Below are 14,070 nucleotides of genomic sequence, written 5' to 3'. Positions count from 1 at the left end.
GAAGAATGAAAGTGACATTTGACTTCTGAATGTGTGGCCAGTCGCCTATTTCACCTCCGGTTCTTCACACTGTGTTTCTAGAGGTTTTTGGTCCGAACTGTCAACTCTTTCGATAAAAACAAATGGTAATCATACCTTGTTACAACCAGCAAATATTAACCCACTAATTTCTATAAGGTTTCTGGAAATTCCTAAACTGATACCAAATATTATTAATAGTATTAGGTTCAAACTATAAATTCAGCTACCAGTGGCAAACTTTAGTGCATCTTGCAAAGTTAGAGGAAATGGAAAAATAAAATAGACTTGACTGAGATAGTGAGGTTAAAAGTCAGGTTTAGGAGATGAGTCTTCTTTCTAGCTCCTCCAGGCTTTTTCAGTCGATACCTTCAAGTTTAATGTCCCGTAGAAAATGGTGCCAGGGAGAAGAAGGCATAACTTGTTCTGCTACTCAACATGTCTGTTTCCAGTTACAGCATCATGATTATGCAAATAAGCTTTTCTTGAAACTCTGAAATTATGTGCCTAAATATAATTGCCAAGATAGTTTTCACTGAATTTGAAAAGTTAACTGTCTAAAAAACACTTCACTTTAAGTCTTTGTAATTAGCGTTCCCTTTCTTAATTCTCTCAATTTCAAATTAATGACTGGCACAATATAGTGCTCCAATACCTGAAGGAAGCTATTCCTTATAAACTGGACAGATACCATTGGTATGTGACCCTGTGAAGGTCACATAATAATTCCCAAGGGAAAAGAAGCAAAGAATAAGAAACCAACTTTAAGCTCTTGTAAAATTGTTTCCCAGAAACTAAAAGACAAAAGCTTTCTATTTTATAAACTATTTAAATGTTTCATGAGTATCGTATCACTTAATGAAATTAAAGACTTTTCCTGATCATTCCATTTTTAGAAGCCTATTAGTATATTCAAGTTGAAAACCAGAGAGTCTCAAAAACAGAACCTTGCTTTAAAAAGTAAACAACAGAAATACTCCAAAGCATTGCAGACTGCCTTTAAAAATGAAACTGCCAGGAACTCTGTATTTTCCACCGACTCAACGCCGCTCCTGAAACCAGTCCACTCATCACCTTTTCTTTGAACTAGTTTCACAGTGAAGTGAGAATCAGTTAACTGTCTTTGAAATCTCGATTCCAAAAAGAAAGTATCACTTATTTTATGTTCCTACTATGTTCTCTCATTTTGCTGATTTTTAAAGTGCCTTCTGAAAATTTTTCTAGCATTTCATTTTTTTCTTTTTAGATTTTATTTATTTATTTGACAGAGAGAGACACAGCGAGAGAGGGAACACAAGCAGGGGAAGTGGGAGAGGGAGAAGCAGACTCCACGCTGAGCAGGGAGCCCAATGCAGGGCTCCATCCCAGGACCCCAGGACCATGACCTGAGCTGAAGGCAGAGGCCCAATGACTGAGCCACCCAGGCGCCCCTTCTAGCATTTCATTTGATAACACATCAGTTACTTATATTCTGGGCTTTTAATTTTTTGAAAGATTAAAAATGGTAAGAATTAGAAAACCATGTATGGTATAGTGCAAGATGCACGGACCCAGGTCTGAAGCAGAGGAGGTTGTAGTCCTGGTTCTAAAGATACTTGGCAGAAATTGTATGATCTTGAGCAAGTCAACTGAGTTCCTTGGATTTGTTTTCAAATTTGCTAAACAGATAGATGGATCTGTTGATTATCTAAGGACTCTTCCAGCCTCGTATGCAAATGATTTTTTACAACAATGCACGACAGAGATGAAGTACTGGGCTTTGTGGTTGGGGCCTGAATGAGCGTTCCATCTGCCTCATTTATAAATGAGCAGAGGCCTTTGAATAAAGTAATCAACCCAGTCTCATCCTTTAAAAAAAGGAATGAAAATATATACCTTATAAGGTTTTTGTGACATTAAATGAGATAATGTATATATAAAGTACCGAGCAGAATAGTTGGCAAATTTAATCACTCAGTAACTAAATTTAACTACTATCATCTCCCTTTGTGGATTCTTAGAATAATAGTTTCTCGTTCTCAGTTTATCTGCAAAATGGGGTAGTGAGATCAGATAAAAATTCTGTTCAAAGATGTAAGATTACATATTTGTAATAGATGGCCAAAGATCAGAGGCTGGGGTAGGAAGAGATATGCTTCACCCAGTAAACTGCCTCTATCTTCCTGGCTCCACCTTAGTGCCCTACTTTCGCCCTTATAGAGGGTGACACCATTTGTACGGGTTATTGAGAAGGGAGGAATTCAGATTCATGATTTTACCAAAATTGCACACAGCTAAGAAATCTAGTTCCCAACCCCCTCATCCCTCCTTCCCCCATTCTGTATTTTCCCAACTGATTTTTTCTTTTTTAACCTGAGTGCAGCCCATTAGGGCCTTTAAAATATATTAAATATTAAGATATGTTCATTTCAGTTCCTAGTTCCAATTAAAACTTCACGAATCATATTCTGTCATAAAATACACTAGTGGTTTTTACTTTCTCTTTTACTTAAATGAGTTCACACAAAAAGCATGCATTACTTACTTGTATGGCAAGCTGAAACAGAATCTAAAAACTAAACTTGGCTAGCCTATTGGCAATTTTCATTAAGCATGTTCTTCTGTAACTTCTTGACAAAATGGTGAGAAAAGGGAACCAACTACTGAATTCGCTATTGAAGGTCTCCCTATAAATCCCACCGATTAGAAGCAAAGAAAGTTTCCACACGGAACTAAGAGAAAAACGTTGAGACTCCGACTCTCGGGGTCACACGAAGTAGCACGAGGCAATATAACACAGTATTTAAAGGTTTCCTTTTGACTGTCCACCTGGAACAAATGACTTAATTTCTCAGGGCCTCAGTTTGCTTCCCTGTAAAGTGGGGATAATGGTCATACCTACCTCCTACCTCACCAGATTGTTCCAAGATCAAATGCAATAAGGAACACAAAAGGCCTAGGTACCAGTTAAGGGCTCAATCAATCGTATTACTGCAACCATTTCGTCTGAAATTTCAGTGTGAGGTGCCTCGACACAACCAAGGGACCTTTGACAAGCCAGGAACTCTGTATTTTCCACCGACTCAACGCCGCTCCTGAAACCGGTCCACTCATCAGCGGGGCACGGTGCTGTAGCCACAGCGTAAGACTTCCCACCCGCAGAGAACCCGGATCCCCCTGCGGTCGCTTGCAAAACTCCACGGGGCGGACGTGAGGCCCCGCGCGGGTGGAGGGGGAGGAGTGTCCTGCCCCGGGACTGTTGCCACGGCAACCGCCACCAATTTCTCAACCCCCGCCCCCCCCCCGGCGGGCTCCACCTCTTCCGGCTAAGCCGAAAGTCTGCACAGGGGAGACCAAACTGAACGGCCCCAAGGTGGCCACTTTCGGTCCCTCGGCCACTTCCCCGGCCGCACGCCCCAGGAAACGGCCCGCAGGTACCGGGCTGCCTGCCGCCGACCGCCTCTTCCAGGACCTTCCGGGAGCCGCCGCCCTTTGCCCCCGGAAGTGGGCGGGAGAGGAAGCAGCTGGTGATGCTGGAACAAACATGGCCGCCCCGGCGCCAGTCGCCCCCTCGGGCTCCCGCTGTGCTCCGCTGGCCGCGGGCCTCCGGCTGCTCCCACTGCTGGGGCTGCTGCAGCTGCTGGCCCAGCCCGGCCTGGGCCGTGTCCACCACCTGGCGCTCAAGGTAAGGCCGGCCGGGGCCGGGCAGGACCCGGCAGGGCCGGGCGGGGGGCGGAGGCCGAGGCCTCTGTCTTGGGCTGGGGGCAACTTTGGCCCACGGTGGGGGTCTCTGAGCGATTGCCCCCACCGCTCCTTTCCCCCGGCGCGGCCTCTCTCTTAGAGGGGTCTCTTGGGAACTGTGGAAATGCCGGGGGTCTTCAGGCCGTCTGGAAGGGGCAGGAAGATTCGAACTGAGCCTCAGAGGGGAAGGGGCTGGACTGAGGCGTTAACTTCAGGGATGCTGGAGGCCGCGCTTTCGGTCCTGCTGGCTTCCCTAGGTTCCTAGCAGAGAGCGACCAGCCCTTCCCCCTCCCTTCGCACCTCTGACTTTTATCCCCGGCGTAGCTTGTCCGCCGTGTCCACTCTTCATCCTCCTGTGCCCCTTGGAGGTACGCGAAACCTTAGCCTCAGTTTCCCGGTTCGGCTTAGGGCGCTGTCTGGACTGATGAAAGCGGGAATCTCCAGGAGGAATTTCACTTTTTTTTTTTTTTTTTTTAAGGAATTTCGAATCTTGCTTGAAATACACGACTGAGAATTTAAAACCAGCATTAAAAATGTGTTTCTAATTAGAGAGCCTGCCTGTCTAGGGAAGAGATTTACGATAGGCCTAGAATGATCCCTTGGATCTTACTTTATAACTCACAGCTAACAGTCGTCTAAGGCTAAAACGTGCCTCCAGGCGGTTCAGCAGGTTAATATATTTGGGGAGTGGAAAAATAAGTCGTTACGACCCAAAGCCTTGTACGTGTTTTTCATAATGTACAGTTTTCTCAGAAATTGTAGGATTATAGGTAGTTTGTCTTATTAAAACACATTGCTTTAACAAACCATGAAGCGTTGTGTTTTGTGAAGGTAGAGTTTAAAGAATATAGAATGCAGATTAAAAAGCCCGGCCAGGGCGCCTGGGTGGCTCAGTTGGTTAAAGAGCCTGGCCAGACCCACGCACCAACTTTTGGTTCTCAGCTTTTGTTGTTTGAAAGTAAAATTTATCCTGATTAAAATGGTTCTTAAGTGCAGGGAGATAGGTGAGTCTTGACTCCTTTTGAGAATCTGTTGAAATCTATAGAACCTCTCCCCAGAGAAGTGCAGGTAGGAATGTAGACAAAACATTTTTGGGGAATTTCTGGGACTTTTTAATCTTGCTGAAGTTTATCCATAGGCCAGGCTTATGACTCCAACTCAAGAACTCTGGATCTTCAGAATGCTTTCATTTTACAGGTTAGGATCCTTAGATTAAGTAGTGTAACTGAATTCATGTAGGTTATTAATTAGAGACAAAGCTAGTAATAGGACACACTGGACCATGTCTCTTGGCTGCCAATCCAGTGCCCTGGATTTGTATATTTCTAGAATTAAAATGGCAGGTGGTCAGCATCACTGGGTGGTAAATACAGTGTTGGTAGAGATGAAAACATATACTGACCTCAGTGGTAGAAGCAAATTGAATTGGCATAATTCTGGTAATTGATTTCTTCCTGTTGTGCTAAATTACTTAATGTTTTTCATCCCTGTACATGTTTCATAAGTATTGTAGTGGTCATTCCATAATAATACTGGTGGTTTCTTTTCTCTTTAAGTAAATATTCTGACTTCTTCCCCAAGGAAACAGAAGTCACCTGAAGGGAGCCTATCAGAGCAACAACATTAGATTGTCTTGTTTTGCTTGGGACTGGGAGAAATAGGAGACTTGATCAGGTTATAGACCTAGACTGGCAGAAATAACATGAAGAAGTTAGTGGGTACCATAAATATGCATTGATCTGTTTAAAAAATTTTTATCATGGAGAATTTCAAACAGATATCAATAGTAGACAGATGGAGCTCCTGTGTACCTGTCACCAAGCCTGAATAACCATTATTAACCAGTGGCTAATTCTGCCCCATTCCCACATATATTACTTCTCTCTTCACATTATTTTTTTTAATGAGAAATGAGTCTTTTCATTTTTTTATTCACATTTCTTGTCCCATACTACACTTTTCTTTCTTTCTTTTAAGTAATCTCTACGTGTGACGTGGACTTTGAACTCATGACCCGAAGATCGAGAGTCACATGTTCCACCGACTGAGCCAGTCCCCCATACTACACTTTTCATCATCCATCTGGTTTTCCTAATCTTCTCAAATTCCTTCTTTCCTTTCCTTTTCTTTTCTTTTCTTTTCTTCTTTTAAGGAGGCCCCATGCCCAGCATAAAGCCCAGCACAGGGCTTGAACTCAACCCTTGAGATCAAGAGTCAGACACTTAACTGACTGAGCCACCGAGGTGCCCCAGATTCCTTCTCTTTCTCTAGGCGCCATACTTTTATAAAATTACCTTATTGAGGTACAGTTTACATTTCTTTTTTTTTTTTTATGTTTTATTTATTCATGAGAGTCAGAGAGAGAGAGAGAGAGGCAGAGGGAGAAGCAGGCTCCCCGCCTAGCAGCGAGCCCAATGCGGCACTCAATCCCAGGACCCTGGGATCATGACCTGAGCCGGAGGTGGACGCTTAACCATCTGAGCCACCCAGGCGCCCCTACAGTTTACATTTCATAAAATTCGCCCATTTTAAATTTACAGTTCAGTGACTGTTAGTAAATTTGTTGAGTTGTGCAACTATCACCACAGTCCAGCCATAGAACATTTTCATCACCACCAAAAGATCCCTTGTGCTCGTTGCAGTTCACTCCCATTCTCACCCCTAGCCCCAGGCAACCTCTAATCTCCTTTCTGACTCTATAGATTTGCCCTTTCTGGACATTTCATATAAATGGAATCACACGATATGTGGTCCTTTGTGTTTGTAGCTTTTACTTAAATTTTTGAGGTTCATCCATGTGTACTGTGTATTAGTAATTCATTCCTTTTTTTTTTTTTTAAAGATTTTATTTATTTGACAGAGAGAGACAGTGAGAGAGGGAACACAGCAGGGGGAGTGGGAGAGGGAGAAGCAGGCTTCCCGCTGAGCAGGGAGCCCGATGCCGGGCTCGATCCCAGGACCCTGGGATCATGACCTGAGCCGAAGGCAGACGCTTAACGACTGAGCCACCCAGGCACCCTTCATTCCTTTTTTAATGGCTGAATACTATTCCATTGTATGGATAGACCACGTTTTTTTCTTCTTGATTCGCCAATTGATAACATTTGGGTTTTTTTTCTGTGTTTTTGGCCATTGTGAATAATGCTGCTACAAACATTCACATGCATGTCTTTGTGTGGACACGTGTTTTCTAGTTTAATATGTTCATCTATTCTTTGAGTTAATTGGATCTAGAGGCTTGATCATGTTCAGGATTGATTCTTTTGGCAAGACCACTTCAATTAGTGCTGTGTTCTTCCACTGGGAGATGTAGTGTCTGATTGTCTTTCTTTTTGTCATGTTTGCCCTGTTGACGTCCAGTGCTTACATTTCTGTGTTCATTAGTGTCTTTAGTCTTTCCAGGTTGCTATAACAGAATACCATAGATTGGGTAGCTTATAAACAACATAAATTTATTTCTCACACTTCTAGAGGCTGAGAATTCCAAGATCAAGGTGCTTGCTTTGTTGAGGGCCCTCTTCCTGGTTCATAGCTGGTGTCTTCTTGCTGTACCTTTATGGTGGAAGGGGTGAGGGATCTCTGTGGGGTCTCTCTTACAAGAACACTAATCCCATTCATGAAGGCTCAGCCTCATGACATAAGTACCTCCCAAAGACCCCATACCATCATCTTTGGGGACTAGGATTTCAACATATGGATTTTGGGGCAACACAAACATTCAGAACACAGCAGTTAGGTATTTGATCTTTAATTGTGCTGTTTGGTGTCAAAATATAGGACTGTCTTGATTAAATTATGTGTCGTCATATAGTGGATCTTGTTATATCTCTCAAATATGGCACATGAAACAAAGGAAAAGTGTATAAAATGTAAACAAGTATTATTCCTTAGGCATTCATATGCTCAGGAAACATAGATTGCTTATATTAGTCATGATCCCTACCCACATGCCATCCGGGCATGGAGGCTTCAGACCATCAAGGAAACAGATAACGGTCCTCCATATTCTGAGTGTAGTATAGACTTCCCTCTTTTTTTTTTTTTTTTAAGATTTTATTTATTTATTTGTCAGAGAGAGAGAGAGCGCACACAAGCAGGGGGAGCAGCAGAGGGAGAGGGAGAAGCAGGCTCCCCGCTGAGAAGGGAGCCCGATGTGGGACTCGATCCCAGGACAGTGGGATCATGACCTGAGCCAAAGGCAGATGCTTAACTGACTGAGCGTCCCTAGACTTCCCTCTGTTGATGGGAATTTTTCTCAAGTATTTTAATACTTCTCCACTTTGTAAACTTAAAATATGGAATATAATTTAGCTTTTTCTGGATGATGGGTGGTTTCCATTCATTTATTTATTAAGCATTTATTTTCTGACTCCTAACTTTGAATAAATGGTGTATTTAAATGATCACTGATGTTATTCTTTTTTTTTTTTTTTTTAAGATTTTATTTATTTTTGACAGAGCACAAGCAGGGGGAACAGCAGAGAAAGAGGGAGAAGCAGACTCCCTGCTGAGCAAGGACCCCGATGCGGGGCTCGATCCCAGGACCCTGAGATCATGACCTGAGCCGAAGGCAGACGCTTAACCGTCTGAGCCACCCAGGCGCCCCCCCTTTTTTTTTTTTAAGAGAGAGAGAGAGGGAGAGTGTGCATGAGTGGGTGGGAAGGGGTAAAGGGAGAGGGAAGGAGAGAATCTTAAGTAGGCTCTGTGCCCAGCATGGAGCCCCATGCAGGGCTCAGTCTCACAACTCTGAGATTATGACTTGAACTGAAATGAAGAGTCGGATGCTCAACCGACTGAGCCAACTAGGCACCCCACTGATGTTATTTTAATAGTCATTTTTAGGGGCGCCTGGGTGGCTCAGTCGTTAAGCATCTGCCTTCGGCTCAGGTCATGATCCCAGGGTCCTGGGATCGAGCCCTGCATCGGGCTCCCTGCTCGGCAGGAAGCCTGCTTCTCTCTCTCCCACTTACCCTGCTTGTGTTCTCTCTCTGGCTGTCTCTCCCTGTCAAATAAATAAATAAAATCTTAAAAAAAAAAGTCATTTTTAAATTCTTACTAATGGGATAAAAAAGGATAATCTGAGTTTTATGTTAGAGGTTGTCTGAGTGTAGTTTTTACATTGTAGACTTTTGTATTTTTAATTTTTTTTTATTCTTATGTTAATCCCCATACATCACATATCAGTTTTAGATGTAGTGTTCCATGATTCATTGTGTGCATAACACCTAGTGCTCCATGCAGAATGTGCCCTCCTCAATACCCATCACCAGGCTAACCCATCCTCCCACCCCCCTCCCCTCTAGAACCCTCAGTCTGTTTTTCAGAGTCCATGGTCTCTCATGGTTCGTCTACCCCTCCGATTTCCCCCCCTTCATTCTTCCCCTCCTGCTACCTCCTTCTTCTTCTTTTTTTTTTCCTTAACATATATTGCATTATTTGTTTCAGAGGTACAGATCTGAGATTCAACAGTCTTGCACAATTCACAGCGCTTACCAGAACAGATACCCTCCCCAGTGTCTATTACCCAGTCACCCCCTCCCTCCCATCCCACCCCCCACTCCAGCAACCCTCAGTTTGTTTCCTGCGATTAAGAATTCCTCGTATCAGTGAGGTCATATGATACATGTCTTTCTCTGTTTGACTTATTTCGCTCAACATAATACCCTCCAGTTCCATCCACGTTGCAAATGGCAAGATCTCATTCCTTTTGATGGCTGCATAAGACTTTTGTATTTTTAAATACAAAGTATTTTGATGACTGATAATTGTAGCTTTCAGGTAGCTGCTGCATATAAGACAATGGCAAGAGAGTGTCTTGCTAAAGCTTTGAGTGCTTTGGTTTAATTTGGACATTCTTGGGTTGAGTACTTACTTTTATGGTAATTATCCACAAATTATAAACCATAATCATAAATCAGAACTATACTAGCTGTTGAATATAGTTTAGGAAACAGCATGACTTTGGAATAGACAGATCTTGGTTGGAATCCTGACTTCCATGATACACTGTATAACTTTTGGGCTAGTCACATAAGACATCCTCTATACCAGTGGGATCTAGATCAGAAGGTGTTAAGCGAAAAGATAGATTAAAGCAGAAAGTTGTGCCAAAAAAGTGTATACTTGAAATGTTTTGTTTTGACTTAAAATCTATGTGTGTGTGTGTGTATTCATTGACTAAAATGAGTGATTTTAAGCTTACTAGATGACTTTGCAACATACATCTTCTACTCTCTTACTCATTTAACAGATACTCATCAGGTGTCTATTATATGCTGGGCAGGCACTGCTCTAAATACAGGCTGTGTCAGTGAACAGGGCCGAGCCCTTATGCACATGGAACTTTCATTCTAGTGGTAATGGACATAAGTTCTGAAGCACATGAACGCACAAGTAGTCTAAGATTGGGATGAATCGAGAAGAAAATAAAGCAGTATCAGGGTAAAGAGTAATGGAGTTGGAAGCTACTCTTTATAGGGTCCTGGGAGGGTGTCTCTGAAGACGTGGTATTTGAGCAGAAGCTTAAAGAATGAGCCAAGCATTTGAGGATCTAGGGGAAGAATTGCAGGCAAAGGAAACAAGAGGTACAGAGGCCCTGAGTAGGACAGTCTTCATTTTCATTTGTCTTGGGAACTAGGGGGAGGCCTGTGTGACTGGAGCAGAGTGGTCAGGGGTAGAGTGGAAGACAGGAGGGGAAGATAAGGAGGTACACATGAGCCTGGAGGCTGTGGTGAGATGTGTGGATTTTATTTTGTGTGAGGAAGAACCTGCTTTGGTTTTTGGCATAAGGGAACAGTTCTGTGAAGAAGGCATATTAAAGCTGAGACCTGGAAAGGGAATAAGAACATGCCAGGGTGGGGTGTGTGTGTGTGTGGTTAGAGCGTGTGTGGAAGAGAAAGCACAAGAGATCGGTGTTCACGTGCCACTCTGACCCTCAGTTCCCTCATCTGTAGTTCTCTCATGGGATAGTTATAAGGCTTAGGTATAATTTATATAAAACATAGCACTGACTAGTAGAACAAACTAAATAGTAGTTCATTCATTCAACATTTATTAAATGCCTACTATGTGCCAGGCACTAGAAATGCAAAAATGCGACAGGCACAGAAACAGTTGTGTTTTTGGGTTTTTTGTTGTTGTTGTTTGTTTTCTAAGTAAACTCTCTCCCCAACATGGGGCTCGAACTCACAACCCCAAGATCAAGGGTCACATGCTCTACCGACTAAGCCAACCAGATGCCCCTCTTTTGCCTGTTTTCTAATTGGATTTTTTTATTATTGAGTCTTGACAGTTCTTTATATATTCTAGATACTAATTCTTTGTCAGATACGTGCTTTGTGCCCCAGGAACAAGTAGTTTTGATACAGCATGGTGTCTTTAACAGTCATGCCCCGGGCCTGTGGGAGCACAGAATCCTGAACCTTTTCTAAGAGCATAAGACAGAGAAGATTTCCTGTAAGAGGTAGCATCTGAGTTGAACCTCAGGAGTTTACATGTTGGGAAAAGGAATTACCTATGAGAAGCATATGGAAAGAGATAGTCCAGTCAGAGTGGACAGCTTCATGAGCAGGGTGGCAAGAAATAGTCCACTGTCATGGTGTTGGTGTATAGAGAGTGAAGGGCAGAGGAGAAGAAATGCATAGAGGTAGGTCATTGTGGCATGGGAAGGCATTTGAATCCCTCTCTATAGCATTCAGGGAGCCACTGACGTTTTTTTAGGTTGAGGGTGATTGAGTTTACATTTTCTTTTCTTTATTTTATTGTTTTGAGAGAGAGAGTGTGTGAGCAGGGGGCGGGGGCGGGGCAGAGGGAGAGAGACAATCCCAAGCAGGCTCCACACTCAGTGCAGAGCCCAGCGTGGGGCTCAGTCTCATGACCCTGAGATCATCACCTGAGCTGAAATCAAGAGTCTGATGTTTAACCAACTGAGCCACCCAGGCACCCCTGAGCTTACATTTTAGATAGGTTTCTGTGGACACTTGATCAGGAGGGCAGAACTGGAAGCATGGGATGAGCCAGTTATAGACAGGGTCTAGGTACGAGATTAGGGCCTAAAGTAGGGCATTGTGGAGAGGAGGGAGAAGAGGGTACAGACCACTGGCTATTTTTTTTTTTTTTAAGACTTGATTTTTAAGTAATTTCTACCCCCAACACGAGGCTCAAACTCACAACCCCGAGATTAGGAGTCAAATGCTCTACCGACTGAGCCAGCTGGGTGCCCTGACCACTAGCTATTTAGAAGGTAAATGATGGACAGATGTAGAGGTGAAGGAGGGGGTGGCATCTAGGTTGCTGGCAGAGGTTATGAAGGTGGATGCTGCTTCCACCACCTAACAGGCTATGGGAGGAAGATCAGATAATACTGTTAATGTGATTTCATAGTTGGGAAGGGATCATAGGAGCAAGATGTGTATTTATCCTCAGATTGTAAACATATGTTCCCACCCTCCTACTCACATTTATGGTAGAAGGATTAAGTTTGGGGATATGATTATCGAACTGGCATATTTTGCAGGATGTGAAGGGCAGTTCCTGTGTAATCACCCATTAGCATAGCTGAATTAACTCCTTTTCCTCTTATTAAACCAATGGAGTGAAGCATTGTTGTTTGGCTTGAGCACATGCTGCTCTTTGGTTAATTGGTGTGGCCAAAAGACAGCAGGTTTCCATTTTGTTTGGGCTTGGGTACTGTGAACATATGGGTTGATCTGAGTCTTCTTCATTTTTCATACCTTTTCCTGCCTTCTTTTATGCACCAAAGTGGAGTAGTCTATAGCACTTTGAAGGTTATTTTAACACCAGTACCTGGCCATTTGAGCTGGAAAGACGCCTAACCTCAGTGTTTGCTTTAAATGATTCCTTACACAGATCTTTCAGGGTTTTATCTCTCTCTCTCTCTCTTTTTTAAAAAAGATTTTATTTATTTATTTGAGAGAGAGAGAAAGTGAATGAGCGGGACAGAGAGAGAGAGAGCACGAGCAGGGGGAGGGGCAGAGGGACAAGCAGACTCCCAACTGAGCAGGGAGCCCGACTCAGGGCTCAATCCCAGGGTTCTGGGATCATGACCTGAGCTGAAGGCAAACGCTTAACTGAGTGAGCCACCCAGACACCCTGTTTCTTCTCTTTTAAGTACAACTGTGTATCAAGCATCTGGTCTTCAGCATGTGTGTGTATAAGCACGTAACAGGCCCTTTTAAAAGTGACTCCTGTTTGGTGGCATGCGTGCCAGTTTGCTTTCTTCTGAGAATACTAGTGCAGAAGAATCAGATATTTGATCGCTAGAGTTTTTAATAAAACAGTCCTGGAAAATTCTAGTAATTGTTTTGGGTTTTTTCCCCCACTTTTATTGCCCCTGCCCCTTCCACTGCTGCTGTTAAACATTTTTATTTCTTCTTTTTCCGTCTCCCCCAGCGCACCCTCATATGTAGTTTACTACTTTTTTAACTAGTAGAAAAACAGTTGGAGTCAAAAAGTATTGTCTGGACTAGTTAGTAGGTTTTCTTTTCCTTCACCTCTTTAGTTGAAGGATAACATATATATGGGCCGGGTAATTAAGACCTAAAATGCTTCAGTGTGAATGATTAGGAAGATGGATATATCTATATCTATCTATCTGTATATAGATATATATATAGTGCATTGACTAGGGTCCCTCCAAAATTAGTATCTGCCTGGAACCTCAGAATGTGGCCTTATTTGGAAATAGGGTGTTTGCAGAATTAAGTAGTGAAGATTAGGTCATACTGGATTAGGATGGGCCCTATTTGCAATATGACTGGTGTCCTTACAAGAAGACACACAAGAAGGAAGAAGGCCATGTGAAGAAAGAAGCAGAGATTGGGGTGAGGCATCTGCACACCAAGCAGATCCAAGGATTGCCAGCAGCCACCAGAAGCCCAGAAGACACAAGGAGGGTTTTTCCTTAGAGCCTTTAGAGAACATCTTTAGCAATTTGATGTAGTGATGATCCTAAGTGAATAGATCAAATCCCTCTCTGCATGAGTACTCGAAAACCACTGCCCCCTGATCAGGAGCCACCTGGTCACACCAGCCTTATATGGCAGATCTTCCTTAAACCAGTGGCTGCAGCCCCATTGCACAGAATGCTCTGTGAGGCCCCCCTCACCCCCAAAAGTATCTGAAAAGTTTTGGGAAATTGAGAGAGGATCTTCCTTATCCGTGCTATGCCTCATCTCAGGGCCATGGACTGTTAGCTGGTCCCTCCTGGTAAACCTCAAACCCTTCCTAGGCAGCCTCCAAAACGGTGGTCATTATGTAAAATGAATGTGGTTAGCCTTGCCTGTCCAGAGTATTGATCAGGGTGGTGTAGAA

General features: G+C 43.3%; 1 protein-coding gene across 1 annotated transcript in view; it reads left to right on the top strand.

The window, feature by feature from the left end:
• The first annotated feature begins 3,377 nt into the window (after window positions 1–3,377).
• Window positions 3,378–14,070, top strand: part of GPR107 (G protein-coupled receptor 107) — a 72,189-nt gene continuing 61,496 nt past the window's right edge. The window contains exon 1 of the mRNA XM_035015616.1: window positions 3,378–3,682. Within this exon, the coding sequence (XP_034871507.1) occupies window positions 3,542–3,682 (141 nt within the window). The 5' untranslated portion in view covers window positions 3,378–3,541. The remainder of the gene's footprint in view (window positions 3,683–14,070) is intronic.

Source organism: Mirounga leonina, unplaced genomic scaffold, assembly GCF_011800145.1.
Source record: "Mirounga leonina isolate KUSES-001 unplaced genomic scaffold, KU_Mleo_1.0 Mir_170, whole genome shotgun sequence".
Lineage (NCBI taxonomy): Eukaryota > Metazoa > Chordata > Mammalia > Carnivora > Phocidae > Mirounga > Mirounga leonina.
The sequence above is the reverse complement of the archived record's forward strand: the minus strand, read 5'-3'. Positions and strand labels throughout refer to the sequence as shown.